This window comes from Teleopsis dalmanni, chromosome 2, assembly GCF_002237135.1.
Source record: "Teleopsis dalmanni isolate 2A chromosome 2, ASM223713v2, whole genome shotgun sequence".
Lineage (NCBI taxonomy): Eukaryota > Metazoa > Arthropoda > Insecta > Diptera > Diopsidae > Teleopsis > Teleopsis dalmanni.
In genome coordinates, this window is record NC_051847.1 from 244,763,754 (window position 1) to 244,776,955 (window position 13,202).

General features: G+C 31.4%; 2 protein-coding genes across 2 annotated transcripts in view; one reads left to right on the forward strand and one right to left on the reverse strand.

Moving 5' to 3' along the window:
• LOC119677257 (uncharacterized protein K02A2.6-like) overlaps positions 1 to 381 on the reverse strand; it is a 3,560-nt gene extending 3,179 nt beyond the window's left edge. Inside the window, exons 1-2 of the mRNA XM_038088530.1 lie at positions 369 to 381; positions 3 to 253 (exon numbers count right to left, since the gene is read on the reverse strand). Of these exons, the coding sequence (XP_037944458.1) occupies positions 3 to 253; positions 369 to 381 (264 nt within the window). The remainder of the gene's footprint in view (positions 1 to 2; positions 254 to 368) is intronic.
• Positions 382 to 1,686: 1,305 nt separating this feature from the next.
• LOC119677258 (uncharacterized protein K02A2.6-like) lies at positions 1,687 to 2,652 on the forward strand. Its single transcript, XM_038088531.1, has one exon. The coding sequence runs from the start codon at positions 1,687 to 1,689 to the stop codon at positions 2,650 to 2,652; it is 966 nt and encodes a 321-aa protein (XP_037944459.1).
• Positions 2,653 to 13,202: the final 10,550 nt, after the last annotated feature.

Sequence of the window (13,202 nt, forward strand, 5' to 3'; positions counted from 1 at the left end):
ACTAAACGCCAGTTTTTACTGTCACTTGTTGATTTTTTAGGCACTAAAAGTATAGGTGAATTATATGGGCTTCTTGATGGTTGTATTATGTCATCTTCAAGTAATTTTTTTACTTGAGATTTGAAGTCGTCGTTATGGCAGTGAGGTAACCTATAGTTTTTTATATAAGTTGGGATGTTATCTTCATCTAAATGAAAAATATGTTGGTATTTGGATATTATGGGCAATATCGTTCCAGTGTCATCATCATTACCTAATTGTAATTCATATAAAATTTTGTGTAGTCTATTATTGTTAATAGCACTATTATTCGTTTGCAGGATATTATAATATTGTAAGGGTTGTGACTTCAGTTGTAATTTATTTACCATATAGTAACATTGTGATCATTAGTATTCACAATTCTTATGTGGCAATTAACCCTTGCTGGTACTATTGTATTGGTCAAGAAGTCACCTTTACTGATTTCTTTATTATATAATACAGTTTCTTCATCAAAGTGTATTTCTATTGGTAAGACACGCTTCGTTTTTGCTTCAATAGTAATCAGCTTGCATACTATTGATATTTCTGCTTGTTTATTACCTGATTGTGTGTTTAAAGTGAAAGAATAATAATTAATGACTCCCATATAAGTTGTTAGAAAGTCTCTTTCCAAAATACTGTCTGCCTCGATTGGAAAATCCTCTGTTAATACTGCGAAAGGGTGAGTTATCTTTATTCTTTCCAACAGTAAAGTTAATTTGAATGTTCCTAGGGATAGTACATGTTCACTCGTTATACCTGTAAGTTTATATGTGTAGAGTACTTAAATAATACATTACCGAAAAGTGCACAAGGCAACACTGTTTATTGTGCACTGCTTTTAGTTAGTCGTTCATGAGGCAGTTGGCTTCTAGACATAAGGTGAACACGTTGTTAAGAATACTAATAAATAATATCTAAGATATTACACTGGCGACGAGGATGAACCCTCAATTTGTGCAGATAGTGGGTAAAATCCCACATTTTGATTGTGACCATAATCAATGACACATTTTTAAATCGCAAATTAAACAATTTTTTATTGTGAATAATATTGAGGTGGGCAAGAAAAAGGCGATATTGTTAACAGCAATATCGGAAAAATCGTATCAACTGCTGCAGAATTTATTATATTCAAAGAAAGCAGATGACGACATCACTACGTTTATTAATTGTTTGGACGTGTTTGATAAACACTTCACGGTGCCAACATCAACTTTTGCGGAACGATATAAATTTTATTCTGCGAATAAAAGTTCAGCAGAAAGTATAAATGAGTGGGCAGTGCGTGTCAGATCACTTGCAGTTAATTGCAATTTTGCTGATAGCTTGGACACGGCGATACGAGACAAATTTGTGATGGGGCTTGACGCAAACACATGCTCATGACAGAAAGTTATCGATATCGGCAATGCAGCGGAGTATATGCAAAAGCAGCACGAGGTGACAATAAAGCAGGAGATTGGCGGTGAGTTGTTATATATGAATAACGGGAGAAGCAGAGGCTCAAAAGTTCAGCAACAACAAAAGCAAAGTGGACAGTCGCAGTACCAACAACAAATACTATGTACAGTGTGTGGATACAAAAATCATATGGCTTCGGAGTGCTGGTATAGAAATTATAAATGCAAAAAATGTAACGTAATAGGTCATTTGAAAAAAATGTGTAATTCTAGTCAACAGTTACAAGATCAAAAACAGTTTAATTTTGTACAGACTGGTGAAGCTGTCTTGTATGCATTGAATGGCGGGGGTAGTGAGCTTATAATAGTCACAGTATACATTGAAAATATGCCGATAAAATTAGAACTGGATACGGGGTCCACTTATAGTATTATGGCGTTAAATACATTTGAAAAAAATTTTAAATCAAAACCAATTGAAAAAACTAGCATTGCGCTTAAGTCTTATACAGGTGAGCCAATATTACCAACTGGTAGGTGTGATTTGTGTATAACATATAACGGTAAAACCGATATAATTAAATTCCTAATAATAAAAGGAGGAGGTCCTCCACTGTTAGGCCGTAATTTTATTACAACATTTAAACCTAAAGTCGCTGAAATTTTTAGCTTAGAAACAGATCAAAAAGAAGAAATTGTACAAATATTTAAAAGCTTGTTTGACTGTGGGTTAGGCCGGTTCATAGAAAGTAAAGCAAAACTAAATCTTAAGGATGAGGCCAGACCAAAATTTTGCAAACCTAGACCCGTGCCATTGGCTATCAAACCTAAAGTTGAAAAGAAATTGAACCATTTAGTTAATATAGGTGTGCTTAAGCCGGTGACATATAGTGATTGGGGAACACCAATTGTACCAGTGTTAAAGAAAAATGGTGAAGTTAGAATTTGTGGTGATTTTAAAATCACAGTTAACCCCAATTTAATTGTAGAAAAATATCCCTTACCCCGTATTGAAGATATTTTCGCTAAATTAGAGGGCGGGGTTGAATTTTCAAAGTTAGATATGTCAATGGCATATCAGCAGATCGAATTAGATGATCAAGCGAAAGAATTTACAACTATTTCTACTGCTAAAGGACTCTTTCAATATAATCGATTAGTATATGGACTGGCATCAGCACCAGCCATTTTTCAAAAAATAATGGACAAACTATTGACATTTTAATAACTGCGTCGAATAGGCAATTACACAGAGAGAGACTGATAAAGGTTTTAACAATATTAAGAGATGCGGGACTTAAATTAGCACGGGAGAAGTGTACATTTTTTTCTGATAAACTTAATTATCTAGGTCATATCATTGACAAAAATGGGCTGCACACTTGTCCGCACAAGGTCAAGGATATCGAAAAAATGCCTTATCCTACAAGTGTTAAAGAATTTCAAAGTTTTTTAGGAGTGATTAATTTTTATAGGAAATTTATGGCCGAGGTTACAAGTACGTGTGCACCCTTATATGATTTGTTGAAAACATCAGACACCTTTGAATTTACAACATTGCATAAGGAAGCAGTAGATAATCTGAAAAACGGGTTGAGTAAAAGTACAGTTTTAGCTTATTTTGACCCTAAATGCAAAACAAGAGCGACTGTAGATGCCAGTCCTATTGGAGTGGCGGCAGTGTTGTCACAGGTATTGGAAAATGGTATTGAAGTTCCAATTGAATTCGCTTCACGAAAACTCTCAGAAGTGGAACAGCATTATTCACAGCTAGACAAGGAGGCGTTAGCAATCTTGTTTGGAGTGAAAAAATTTCACCACTACATTTATGGAAGATTATTCACATTAATAACAGATAATAAACCATTAGAGTATATTTTCGGTCCCAAAAAGGGCATACCAGTAATGGCCGCAAACAGGCTGCAACGCATTGCTATAGCTTTAATATGTTTACATGTTTAATATTGTTCATGTAAAATCGCAAGCTAATATAGCTGATTATTTCTCAAGGCACCCCAACAGTGAGGATAGTGTGTCGTATTCATCAGGAAACTTAGCTTTAAATTTCGTTAAAGAGGTCAATCAGTTGCAACTTAGCATTGATAAAATTAGGGAACATTCAAAAAACGATAGAGTCTTAACCCAGATAAAAGAATTTGTACAGACGGAGTGGCCTACAAATTGTAGCGATCCCGATTTAAAACCATTTTTTTCACGAAAGTATGAAATTTATGAAGAAGATAGCTGTTTCTTTTATGGTTACAGAATTATTATTCCCAGCAGTCTTCAAAAGTCGGTTTGTAAATTTTTGCATGAAACGCATTTGGGTATTAATAAAATTAAAAGTATGGCTAGAGAGTGTTGCTGGTGGCCTAATCAAAATGTAGATTTAGAAAAAATCGTAAAAAATTGCGACTCGTGTTTAATGAACAGAACTAATCCTCCCAAAAGTGAATTGATTAACTGGAAATGGCCGAAACAACCGTGGCATCGTATTCATGTTGATTTTTTCGGACCATTTATGAAAAGATGGTGTTTAGTTGTAGTTGACAGTTATAGTAAATGGGTTGAATGTATTGATATGGGGACAAACATCACATCGCGAAGTACCATTATGGTCCTGAGAGAATTATTTGCTCGGTTTGGGTTGCCAAAAATAATGGTTTCGGATAATGGAACTTCGTTTGTGTCAAATGAATTTCAAATTTCATAATGAACGAATAAAACATATCACAACACCAGTGGGTAATCCTGCATCAAACAGGCAGGCCGAAAATACGGTCAAGACGATCAAAAGCGCTTTAAAGAAATATTTATACCAGGTTGATCCCTCAGAATTTTCAACAGCATTGTCTAGATTTTTACTTGATTATAGGAATACAAAGCATACTAGTACAGGTGTTGCCCCAGCACAGTTAATGTTTGGAAGACAGCTTCGTACTAGACTTGATCTTATTAATCCTAAGAGAAGATCTGAAATTGTAAACATTAAAAAAATTAAGCAAAATGTTCTTAATAATCTGCAAAAACAAAAAAATTATTTCAAAGGGAGTAAAAAAACTCAATTTTGTATAGAGGATGTAGTAATGGTTAAGGATTATTCTGTACCAGGTAGAGTTTCATGGGCTAAAGATATAATTAAAAAGAAAATTGGCAAACAAACTTATATTGTAAAATTATTAAACACAGATAGAATCTGGAAAAGACATGTAAACCAAATGATCAAATGTAATGCAAATGTTAACAAAAATGTATCAGATAAAAAAAATTATGTTAACGAGTTAACAAAGTTGCAGCCGATATCTTTAAAATCATTTGAAAATGTAAATAATGGAACTGATAGTATTAGTCAAAACAGTATTGTAACAGCTGCAACTTATAATGAAATACAAAAAACTCAAAGATATAATTTAAGACCTAGAAATAAGTAATCACAACCAAAGTTCATGTAAGCAAAATTGTGAAGTTATAAGAGTATATTAATCATAATTAAGTATTAGTCTTAAGATCCAATAAAAATGAAATGCCTACTATGAACGGCTAGGGGGGGTATTGTAGAGTACTTAAATAATACATTACCGAAAAGTGCACAAGGCAACACTGTTTATTGTGCACTGCTTTTAGTTAGTCGTTCATGAGGTAGTTGGTTTCTAGACATAAGATGAACACGTTGTTAAGAATACTAATAAATAATATCTAAGATATTACAATATGTATTGCAAGAGTTATAGTCAACGTTAAGGTTTTTAATAATACACACTGCGGCGCCAGTATCTATTAATAATCTTATAATAATGTTTAATTCAGAACATAAAATTGAAATATAGTTAGACAGGGTTTGATTTAGAATTTTCACAGTATTTAATTTCGAACCGGCGGATGGTTCTCCATTTCCACCTCTGGTGGCTCGTAGTTGTCCTGGGCATTTGTTATACGCACACGTCTATTTGGTATATTACGATTATTTGATGCGCTTCTATTGTTGTACCAGTTGCTGTTGCATTATAATTGCTTTGATTTCTAGTATTTTGATACCTATGATTTCCATTCCAGTTTGAGTGTATATTATTAATATTAAATTATTAATATTATTAATATTAATATTTCGATTTACGAAGGACCGAGAAGAATCCTTTACGCTGACCAAAAAATTGTTGAGAGCCAAATACAAGATTGGTTAAGTGATGGTATTATTCAAGAGAGCAATTCCGATTTCGCATCACCTGTAGTATTGGTTTCCAAGAAGGGTGGAACTAAACGCCTCTGTTGTGATTATAGAAAATTGAATAAATAATAATAAGAGACAATTTCCCTATGGCAATTATAGACGATATGTTGGCCAGGTTACAAACAGCAAAAGTGTACACTACGTTAGACTTACAGAATGGTGTGATGGTATTTGGTTTGTACATTTGCATACAAATTGTACACACATACATTGCTTACAATTTTGCATAACTATATTCAATGCACAAAACCAACAAAAAGTAATGCATACATATTCCCTTAAAACAAAAACAAAAAGAAGATATCCATACACATTCGCTTGTAGCAAAACACAAGGAACTATCGCATAAGCGAGAACGTTGCATATAAGTTAAATATTCTTTTATTTGATCAGAAATATTGATGTTGCTTCTTCGGAACCTAAAGCAGAAGAGACCGAGCGCACTTTTGCGAAGTTGAGAGCTACCGAAACCAAACGGGACTTTTCCAGTCAAACAAGTGGATGTCCTGTTTGGTAGCAACCATGCGTTCAAACAATATCGCATGATTCCTCCGTTAATGAAACTAAGCACAGGGCCGGATTTGGGGTACGCGTGTGTTAACTTATATTCCAAACGCATAATAGTCAAAAATGTAAAATCGACTATTAGCAAGCAATCAAAATGAAACGATTTTTGCTGTTGCTAATGCATATTCTTTTTTCATTTTGTTATGCAATGGTCAATATTTATGCATTAGTCAAAATTTGATTGCTTTTGCTAATTCTCAGCAAGCAATTCAAACCCTGCTTAAGAATTTATCAATCAATATTTTAGGCGTCCTTTCGCGTATTTATTTATTTTATTTAATTAGCATAAGTTTGTTATTTAACTACACAATTGCACAAATTTTTAAATTTGTGTCTTGTAATTTGATTAGTTATTCTACCCGTATGCAAAACTTTTCTTGTAAATTTATTTTGAGTTTTTGAGCCTTATTTGCTGTCTCTATCAGCTGTTTTCAAGTGTATGTGATTTAGAGAAAAGTAAACAAATTCGAAAACAAATCCAGAATTCACTTCTGTTTTTTTACAAAAAGATATAAATATAATTGTCGGGCACTATTTTTTTTTTGTTGTGTTCTTGTTTAAGAGTCACTGTCTCGATTGTTTGTAATGAGTTTAATATCACTTATTATGTGTTTCACTTAGAAAACACCGAAAGTAGCGGAGTGATTTCTTTTGGCGCCAAGTACTTGCGACGTGATAATTAATCTGTGTTGAATAAATCGAATTTTACGTTATTTAATAATTAATTACTTAAACCGTATTTACAACCATTACAAGATCTAAATTAAAAGGTAAGTCAAAAATTGTATTTGTTATGAAGACAACAGCATACGAATATCGTTATTGTCAGCAACAACACGTTTGATCATTTGTATCAAAAAGTTACCTATTTGCATTAAATGATAGTAAGGACTAGTGGTGCCAAACTTCGTTACTTTTGTGTATTTGTAACAACCCGTTACTTTTCGAGTATGTATTCGTTACTCAGTATTCGTTACTGCGGTTTCGTTACTGCGTTTTCGTTACTGCGCTTTCGTTACTGTGCATTCGTTACTGAAGTTTAAATGCTTTTTTTCGGCAATAAAAGAAATTTTTAAAAGCATATACACTTAGCAGAAAAACTCTGCGTACATAAAGTAAATTTTGTTTCAACATATAAAAAATTACTAAATAAATAAATTTTTTAAATTAATTTTATTTTTGGTTAGTACTTTTATTTGTTATCTTCATTTTAAGGTAAAAATTATTTCTAACAGATTAGTAGAAAAATTATAATAATTAAAAATGTAAAAAATCAGCGCTTTCGGTGGCAGAAAAAGTCTGCGTACAAGAGTTTAAAAAGCGTCGAAATATATTATTTTTAAAAAGATTTTATATTTTCAGTAACTTGTTGGATAACCTTTACTTTTTACGACCTTCATAAGTCGTTTTGGTATCGAATTGACCAGCTTCGCAGTCTCATTACTGCTTATTTTACCCCATTCCGCGTCGCTCACGTTCTTCAGCATTTCTTTGGAGGTTATATTGTATTTATGTACCCGACGCACCAGCAAATCCTATAAATGTTCTATAGGATTCAAATATGGCGATTATGATGACATTTCGATTTGCTTGGGCACATTTTAAAGCAACCAAAGCTTTACAACTTCTGCCGTGTGCTTTGGGTCGTTATCTTGTTGAAGTAAGTAATTGTTCTGTAACCCCAACTTCTTGGCACTGCTCTTTAAATTGCATTTTAAAACATTTAAATGATCATCTTTATTTATTATCGACTCAATGAATTCCATTTTTCTCACTCTATTACTCGCCATACACCTCCGCACTATTACTCCTCCACTACTGTGTTTTATTGTTGAATACAAATCTTCATTATTAAGGGCAGTACCCGGAATTCGCCATATAATCGTTCGACCTTTAATGCTAAAGAGACAAAATTTGCTTTCGTCTGAAAAAATTATGCGTTTCCAAAATTCTGGAGACTTATTTAAATACTCCCTTGCGAATGCTAAATGCTTCATTCTAATAGCTTTGGAGATAAGCGGCTTGCTTCGTGCAAACCGGCCATGGTAGTTGTATTTTTTTAATATTTTGTGTACAGTATCCACGTGAATTTGCTTCTGGAATGTCTGGTCAATATATTTCTATAACAGAAGTTCAGTTAGAGGAGGATTATCTTTCACTGAATTAATAATGCTGAGGGTTTCTCTTGTTGACAGCTTGGATGGACGCCAAGATCCCAACTTCGAGGTCAATAATTCTATTTAGTTGTAGTTGTTCACTACTCTTTAGATAAAAGAATGTGACCGCTTAACGATTTGACCAATTTTGCAATACATTTTCCTTTTTTTCCACAGATCAATAATAATACTGCTCTCACTGATAATAATTTCTTTTCCCTTATTTGCCATTAAAAATTTAATTACTTTTTAATCATTAAATTATAAAATAAGTGCGTGGGATTGTGTATAATGATATTCTGGTACAGTAAAACATAAAGCACGCCAAAGTTCTACTATTAAAACTTCGGGAATTCCCCTTTATATGTTTTGTACGCAGACTTTTTCTGCCACCGATAGCGCTGATTTTTTACATTTTTAATTATTATAATTTTTCTACTAATGTGTTAGAAATAAGTTTTAGCTTAAAATAAAGTCAACGAATTAAACTACAAACAAAAAATAAAATTGATTTAAAAAATTTATTTATTTAATAATTTTTTATATGTTGAAACAAAATTTACTTTTTGTACGCAGAGTTTTTCTGCTAAGTGTATATTTATTATAATAAATTGTAGATTTAATACATTAGAATTATTTTATTGAATTGTTTGATCCGCATATTTTGCATTTAGCTTTTCACCAGTGACGACGCGTGCCCTATCTGGAAGGGTGTGCGGCCCTTCTTTAATGTTGTTTTTACATGTACCAATTATATTAAAATATATGAGATCTTTTATTAATAATAACTATATTATATAAGGCAATAATATAGTCGCAATATTATATTAACAATTCATTAACAAAAGAACATATTAAACAAATTAAATTAATAATTTATATATAAATTTAATATTATATCAATATGGAAGAAACAAAACTTTTTACATAATTCTCGTAACATCAAACCAACTTTTTTCAAACAAAAGAGTTTTAACTCAGAACCATACATGTTTATCCAGTGATCAAACAAAATCAAACCCACTTGCAACGTACAAGTGTGCGCACAAGTACTCCGCACAGTAAGAACAGAAATTTGTGGGTGCTACTGTTAAAAGGGGAGAGACGAAATGTGATAGAAATGTATGCTGAGATGAGCTGCAAACTTCAGCAGCTCACGCAACCACTTTGGCAAATCATCATGTTGGATTCGTATGCATGCAGTTGATATTCGAATACAACAAAAATTTACTCTCATACAATTCCCACTATATAAATCTCTATCTCTGATATTACGAATGGGAGCACACGCACATTATTTTGTTCATATGCAACGTATGAATGTGTGGCCAACTTCTTTGCACACAAAGGGGAGAGACGAAATAAAATAGAAATGTTCTGTGATTTGAGCTGCAAATATATGAGCACACCTAACAAGTATAGCAGCTTACAGAAGGAAATTGATTGAGTTTTCATAGACAATTATATTTAATTGTTTTTGATAAAACTTTAAAAAAATATATATGGAAATGTAATAAATAATAATAATTCTTGATGTGAAGATACTTAATAAATTTATATTTCAATGTTATTTGACATTTTGGAAATTATGTTAGGGTGTTCACCGCACACCTCCGCACCTTAGAGCAATCGTCACTGCTTTTCACGTCCTACTGGTTCAAATGAATCCAAATTTCACTTTTTTATATTAATATTTTTAAACATATTTAATGAATTTGATAGCAAAGAAAAATTTTGTTCAAAATATAGTAGTTATTATTATATCGCAAAAACAATTGCTTAAAAGTAATCGTTACTAAGTACTCAAAAGAGTAGTTATAATAAATATTACTCATTGGTAAAAAGAGTAAAAGCATTGAGTAAAAATATTATAGAGTCACAATGCCATAGAAATTAATTTTTGTTCTAGATATCTACTACTGGGTACCCAAATCACTCAAATCTCTGCCGACGTCGCTTCAGTCGTTTTTGCTTCATACCAAAGAAGATTTTGCAATATTCGCTGCTTCATAGGTTCAAGAAATTTTTATATTTCTTTTTGGGTGTTCTCTTTGAGGTGTTGTTATTGCTTCCTTGAATTATAATGTAAGTAGTAAAAAGAATTATTCGCTATTTTATATTCATTCATGCCTACTTGCTTTGTGTTTAAATATGAACATATGGACATTGATATTTTTGTATGTAATTTCGGGGGCAAAAGATATCAAAATTTTATTTGCAGCATTGAAACAATTTTTCATTATGATGGCATTTGAAGAAAGAGTTATAATTGTTTTCGTAATTAATTGTTATTAGGTATGGATTTTCTATTTTATCGCATTTACATAATATTTATATTAAATCTTAGGAAGTAATACAATCATAAGAACACATATGTATGTAAAATATTTGCCAATAATTGGTAAAATATTTTTTAAAAATAGTATGCTTTAGCTTTGCCAAATGTATTATAATAAAATTATATAGAAATCAATTTAAGATGAATAAAAAAAACTAAAATTAAACCTTCAGTTTATATGGCAGTTTGAATAGTTAACGCTATTTTACAAATATATGCACCTAACAGTTACTGAATAAGTATAAAAGGAATATCAGTACAAGGGATACAAGTGTATCGACTATTAGCTTTTGCAAGCGGATAATTGCCGAGAAATGGAGATTTATTTAAATAACTGCATAATCATTTATAGTTACTAGATGGACATACATGAAAGGTTATCGTTAATTAAATAGAAGTGACAATTTTCATGTTACTAGTTGCGCACTAATTTCCAGACCACCTATGAGGTAGTTTGGAATGGCGCGTTTTTTTTACATGGTGTCCCCAGGAGGCCTAGTCAATGTTAACGAAGAAATTTTGTTTAAAAAAAAATACAGAAAAGAGAATTTTTCACTATTTCAAAATTTTTTTTTATTATTTGTTCTCTCTTTCTACTATAGTTTATAATCGTCCTTAAGAATTTGAAGAACTTTAGTTTTTTATATTAATATACATTTGTATTTTCAACAAAAAGATATTTTACATATAAATGATAAAGAAATATATTATCACACATAAATAATTGGAAAATAAAATGGTAAAAAAGAAGAAAGAAAACAACCGGCAATAAAGGTATTTTCCGAAAACACTCCTAAAACTGTCTAAAATCCTATAACAACAAGGCCCAATGACAAAACGACAACAAACAACGCTCAGGAATAGAGGAATACCACCACCAATAAGAGAACACATTTGTTAGTTCTTGCCTTTATTAGATATATATATGATACATTATTTTTTATTGTTTATATGTATAAATTGCTTTGTTTAAAATATTAATATATATTAACACAAAAAATTATAAATTGATCAATATCCCGTGAATAACCATAAAAAATAGCGAAAGTTTCTACGTAATAAGTATTAATATTTACATTTTTATACATATTTATTAACACATGTTTATTAATAACTATCTTAAAATTAATTCACTTAAACTATGTATTTTGAACAAAATAAATAAATAAAGTAAGTAGTTATGGTAATAAATAAATTATAAATAAATGTTATTAAGCCTGTATTAGGGCAAATTTGTAATATAAGGCCATATAACAATTTATGCCTTAGTCGATTTCACTTTTTCTACCATCCAAAGGAATTGCTTACGAAGTAATATAAGCAGAATAATTCAATTCGATGAAGTCTGCAGGCCCCAATAAACCAACTCGGTAAATTATGGTAAAGTAAAATGAAATTTCCTAGGGTTTTTTTGCACTGCACTTATGTTAAAAGTTTTCAAATTTATTTATTTTTTTATTATGCATCTTATAAAATGTTCCCAATGGTAATACCTAATTTACCCTACTCGAAATTCTGGTAAATACCAACATTCGCTGCCATACGGACATAATTTACTATTTTCCCCAATTTACCATCAATTACTCGAACTCGCACACGGTCAATTACATACAATTATTTTATTTTATCTAATACTAATATAATACATATAACTGTTATTATACCTGATTAAAACAAAAAATTGAAATTGCTTTCATTTGCTTCAAATGTTCCGAAAATAAGATCAAAAAATATTCATATTCTTCCAAATAAAAGTACATATGTTTATAAATATACATTTATACACATACATATATATATGTAGGTCAGTAAACTTCCAAACAAGTTGGGATGTTTCTCTTATTTGCATTATGAAGTGATATTAAATGCATGAAATTTTACGTGCTGCTTGCTGGTGCCAAGCATTAATTGCAAAAACAAATAATTACACCAAAAACTAATTTGACTCTTTTCTTGTACTGCCTGCCTTCGTAAACAAGCAAATCTGTTTTTTGTTTTCATTTTTGTCCTTAATTCATTTATAGTAAAATTTTTAGAAAGAACAAGCACAAGCGCGGCCGATCTAGCAGCAGCGCAGAAAGAAGAAATATCTTCACTCCGCCCTCCCGTGCCTGTTGCTGAAAATTTAAAAATTGAGTCATTGTGACTCTATAATATTTTTACTCAATGGTAAAAGTAACGAATACAATAAAAAGTTTGTATTCGTTACTCAGGTATTTCTTGAGTAACGAATACAAAGTAACGGATAGTTACATTTTTGGCACTACTAGTAAGGACGTACACAATTAAATTGACCACGTTGCAAAACTTCAAAAGTTGGCTTCTTTGACAAAGTTAAAAACGTCTTTTTCATGTTCAGTTTTTTGTACTACATCATTTGGCGATAGCTCTGTGAAATGAACTACTAAACTAAAGGCAGGGTTACATTTCTGTGCATTTTTTGGATGAAGTTGTTTTACCTTTTCAATATATAAATTGTTTACAAA

Coding starts and splice junctions, on each gene's coding strand:
- LOC119677258 (XM_038088531.1), top strand. CDS start 1,687: ATGTGTAATTCTAGTCAACAGTTACAAGATCAAAAACAGTTTAATTTT.